This window comes from Sciurus carolinensis, chromosome 8 (assembly GCF_902686445.1).
Source record: "Sciurus carolinensis chromosome 8, mSciCar1.2, whole genome shotgun sequence".
Lineage (NCBI taxonomy): Eukaryota > Metazoa > Chordata > Mammalia > Rodentia > Sciuridae > Sciurus > Sciurus carolinensis.
Genome location: NC_062220.1, coordinates 12,564,821 through 12,567,736, shown reverse-complemented (window position 1 = coordinate 12,567,736; position 2,916 = coordinate 12,564,821). Strand labels below are relative to the sequence as shown.

Sequence of the window (2,916 nt, the reverse complement as noted above, 5' to 3'; positions counted from 1 at the left end):
AAGAAACAGCCCCTTTCTCCTCTGGTCTCTAGAAGGACTTCTCTCATCTCTCCCAGTCCCACATCACGGTTGCCACCTGAACTTAGTAGTGAGACAGGTTAAACTGGGAGATGAGCACTGGGGATGTTTAGTTTGGGGACTCACTCGACCCCCAGTGCCTACCCCGCCCAGCTGTGCATGAAGCCCTGTCCTCCCCTGTCAGCTGCAAGACGCCAACAAAGGGCAATGGATGGTGTATCTCACGTCACCCATATCACAGGGCAGACCCAATAGTCAGGAGTCTCCAGGCATAGGTGTCTAAATGAGAGCAGCACAGGGAGAAGACTGCTTGGTGGCTAAGGTGAGTGGCTTGTTTGTACATCCATCAGTTCTCATTAGCACAGACTTAGGATTGAATTTGGATTTAGTCAATGCTGCATGTAGACTTGACCTGCGTTAAGGTTTGTCAATGACAGAGGTAGAAAGCTTCTTTAAATTGGAATGCTATTACTGGGACACCACCTCAGATAAAGCTTCTAGAGAGCCAGGAAAGGAGAAGTGTTACCTGTACACAGCTTTGCTCTCTCCATGCCTGATTAATCTGTTGTGATGCTCATATGCTTTCGGGTTTGAAATGCTTTACGATACCCTTTGAGTAGCTCACATTGTAAGGAACAGCATTAACCAGTGGAATATCAATGCTTACACACACACACACATTGCCACTAAGTATGGAGGGATAATAAACCAAGAAAATTTAAGCTTCATTAGCAACAATAAAAATGAGAACAATGATGAAAGGATGCCATTTATTTTTTTAATCCTTGGTACAGTACTTGTAAATCACTGTACTGAGTGGCTTACTTATTTCATATTTACAATAACCCCAGAGGCTAATTATTATTACTATCTTCATTTTGTCCCTGAGTAGAGACTCTGAAAGAGTCAGTAAAAGAGAAGCAGATTTATGGTCCACAATGGGTGAGTGTTGGATCCAGAATCCAGCCCAGTCCGTCCCTCCACCCCACCTGCCCACAGCTCATGCTCTCTACCACGAAGGGGAAAGGAAGGGACTCCACAGCAGCAAAGAAGGCCATCAGGCACAATCCCGAGGTCCTGGCAGGTACTGGCAGAGCAGTCGCCTGGATTCCCTGCCTCCTGACCTCTTGCATCCTTTCTGCTCTCGATCTTCATGAGCATGTACCAAAGGGTCACCCTATAGTTATTAACCCCAAACACTGACTTTCTGCTAATTTCAAGGTCATAGCTGCAAAATGTGAACAAGTGAGGGTCTTTAAAAACAGTGCAGAGAGATTTTCAGGGGCCTTTTAAAAGGGTCTCAGTGTAGAACTTCTTGGAGTTCTGGGTGATTTACCCTAATCTTCTCTTTCCTTCCTTATTTCCTCCTGTCCCTCTCCCTCTCTATTCCGCCCTCTCCCATATTTCCTTCTTGTTTTTTCTCTAAGTGTCCTGTCTGCTACTCTGTTACCTTTCTTGATCTGTTCCTGTTTTTTCCTCCCTTTATCAGTGGCTGGCCACACCTCTAACTTCCCTGCTCCCTGTTTATGTGTGATTCTCATTTTGTCTGTTGCTTTTTCTCTGTCCTTCTGTTTATCACCAGTTGGCTCCTTGCCTTCCTCTTCCTGCTCCTTGTTTCTGTTCCTGCCTCCCTGGTCCACGGTTTCATGATCAGTGATTCCGCCTCTCCATTTCTGTCCCTTGTTGCCCTTACATAGAGAGCTATAACCCCTGGATCATGGCGAATCTGAACCACACTTCTGAATTTGTCCTCCTGGGCTTCTCCTCTTTGGGAGAGCTGCAGCGTCTTCTGTATGGACCTTTCCTCATATTGTATCTCCTCGCCTTCCTGGGAAACACCCTCATCATAGTCATGGTCATAGCTGACACTCACCTACATACTCCCATGTACTTCTTCCTGGGAAACTTTTCCGTGCTGGAGATCTTGGTGACCATGACTGCGGTACCCAGGATGCTGTCTGATCTGCTGGTCTCTCACAAAGTCATCTCCTTCACTGGCTGCATGGTCCAGTTCTACTTCTACTTTTCCCTGGGTTCTACCTCCTTCCTCATTCTGTCAGATATGGCCCTTGACCGTTTGGTGGCCATCTGCCATCCACTGCACTATGGAACCTTGATGAGCTGGGCTGTGTGTGTCCGACTGGCTGGGGCTGCCTGGGGAACTCCATTCCTAGCTATGGTACCCACTGTCCTCTCCCGAGCTCATCTCAACTATTGCCATGGCAACGTCATTAACCACTTCTTCTGTGACAATGCACCTCTGCTGCAGCTGTCCTGCTCGGACACCCGCCTGCTGGAAATCTGGGACTTTGCGATGGCCCTGGCCTTTGTCCTCAGCTCCTTCCTGCTGACTCTCATTTCCTATGGCTACATTGTGAGCGCCGTGCTGCGGATCCCCTCTGGCAGTGGTCGCCAGAAGGCTTTCTCCACGTGTGGATCTCACCTCACCCTGGTCTTCCTTGGCTACAGCAGCACCATCTTCCTGTACATCAGACCTGGCAAAGCACACTCTGTAGAGGTCAATAAGGTTGTAGCCTTGGTAACGGCCATCCTCACCCCCTTCCTCAATCCCTTTATCTTCACCTTCCGCAATGAGGCGGTGAAGGCCGTCCTCCGGGGACAGACGCAGAGGCTGAAAGGCCTTCGTGAGGCATTATCATGAGCACCAGAGACCTGACCAAGTTCTGGCAAGCAGTTCAGGGAGGAGCCAGAGTACCTGGCTGCATGGGAAGCCACCGTCCAGTTTCTTCAGTTTTATCCTTTGTGCCTGTGATTAATGACTACAATGAGTTTTCAGTGCTACTGTGTCTGGCCTGAGGCTGTCACAACTCACCATGGAAGTACATCCCATACCCGCTGTAAGCCATAAGAACTCTGCAGGTAACCCAGAACCTGGGA

General features: G+C 48.7%; 1 protein-coding gene across 1 annotated transcript; it reads left to right on the top strand.

The window, feature by feature from the left end:
• The first annotated feature begins 1,735 nt into the window (after window positions 1–1,735).
• Window positions 1,736–2,680, top strand: LOC124990609 (olfactory receptor 6V1). Its single transcript, XM_047560770.1, has one exon. The coding sequence runs from the start codon at window positions 1,736–1,738 to the stop codon at window positions 2,678–2,680; it is 945 nt and encodes a 314-aa protein (XP_047416726.1).
• Window positions 2,681–2,916: the final 236 nt, after the last annotated feature.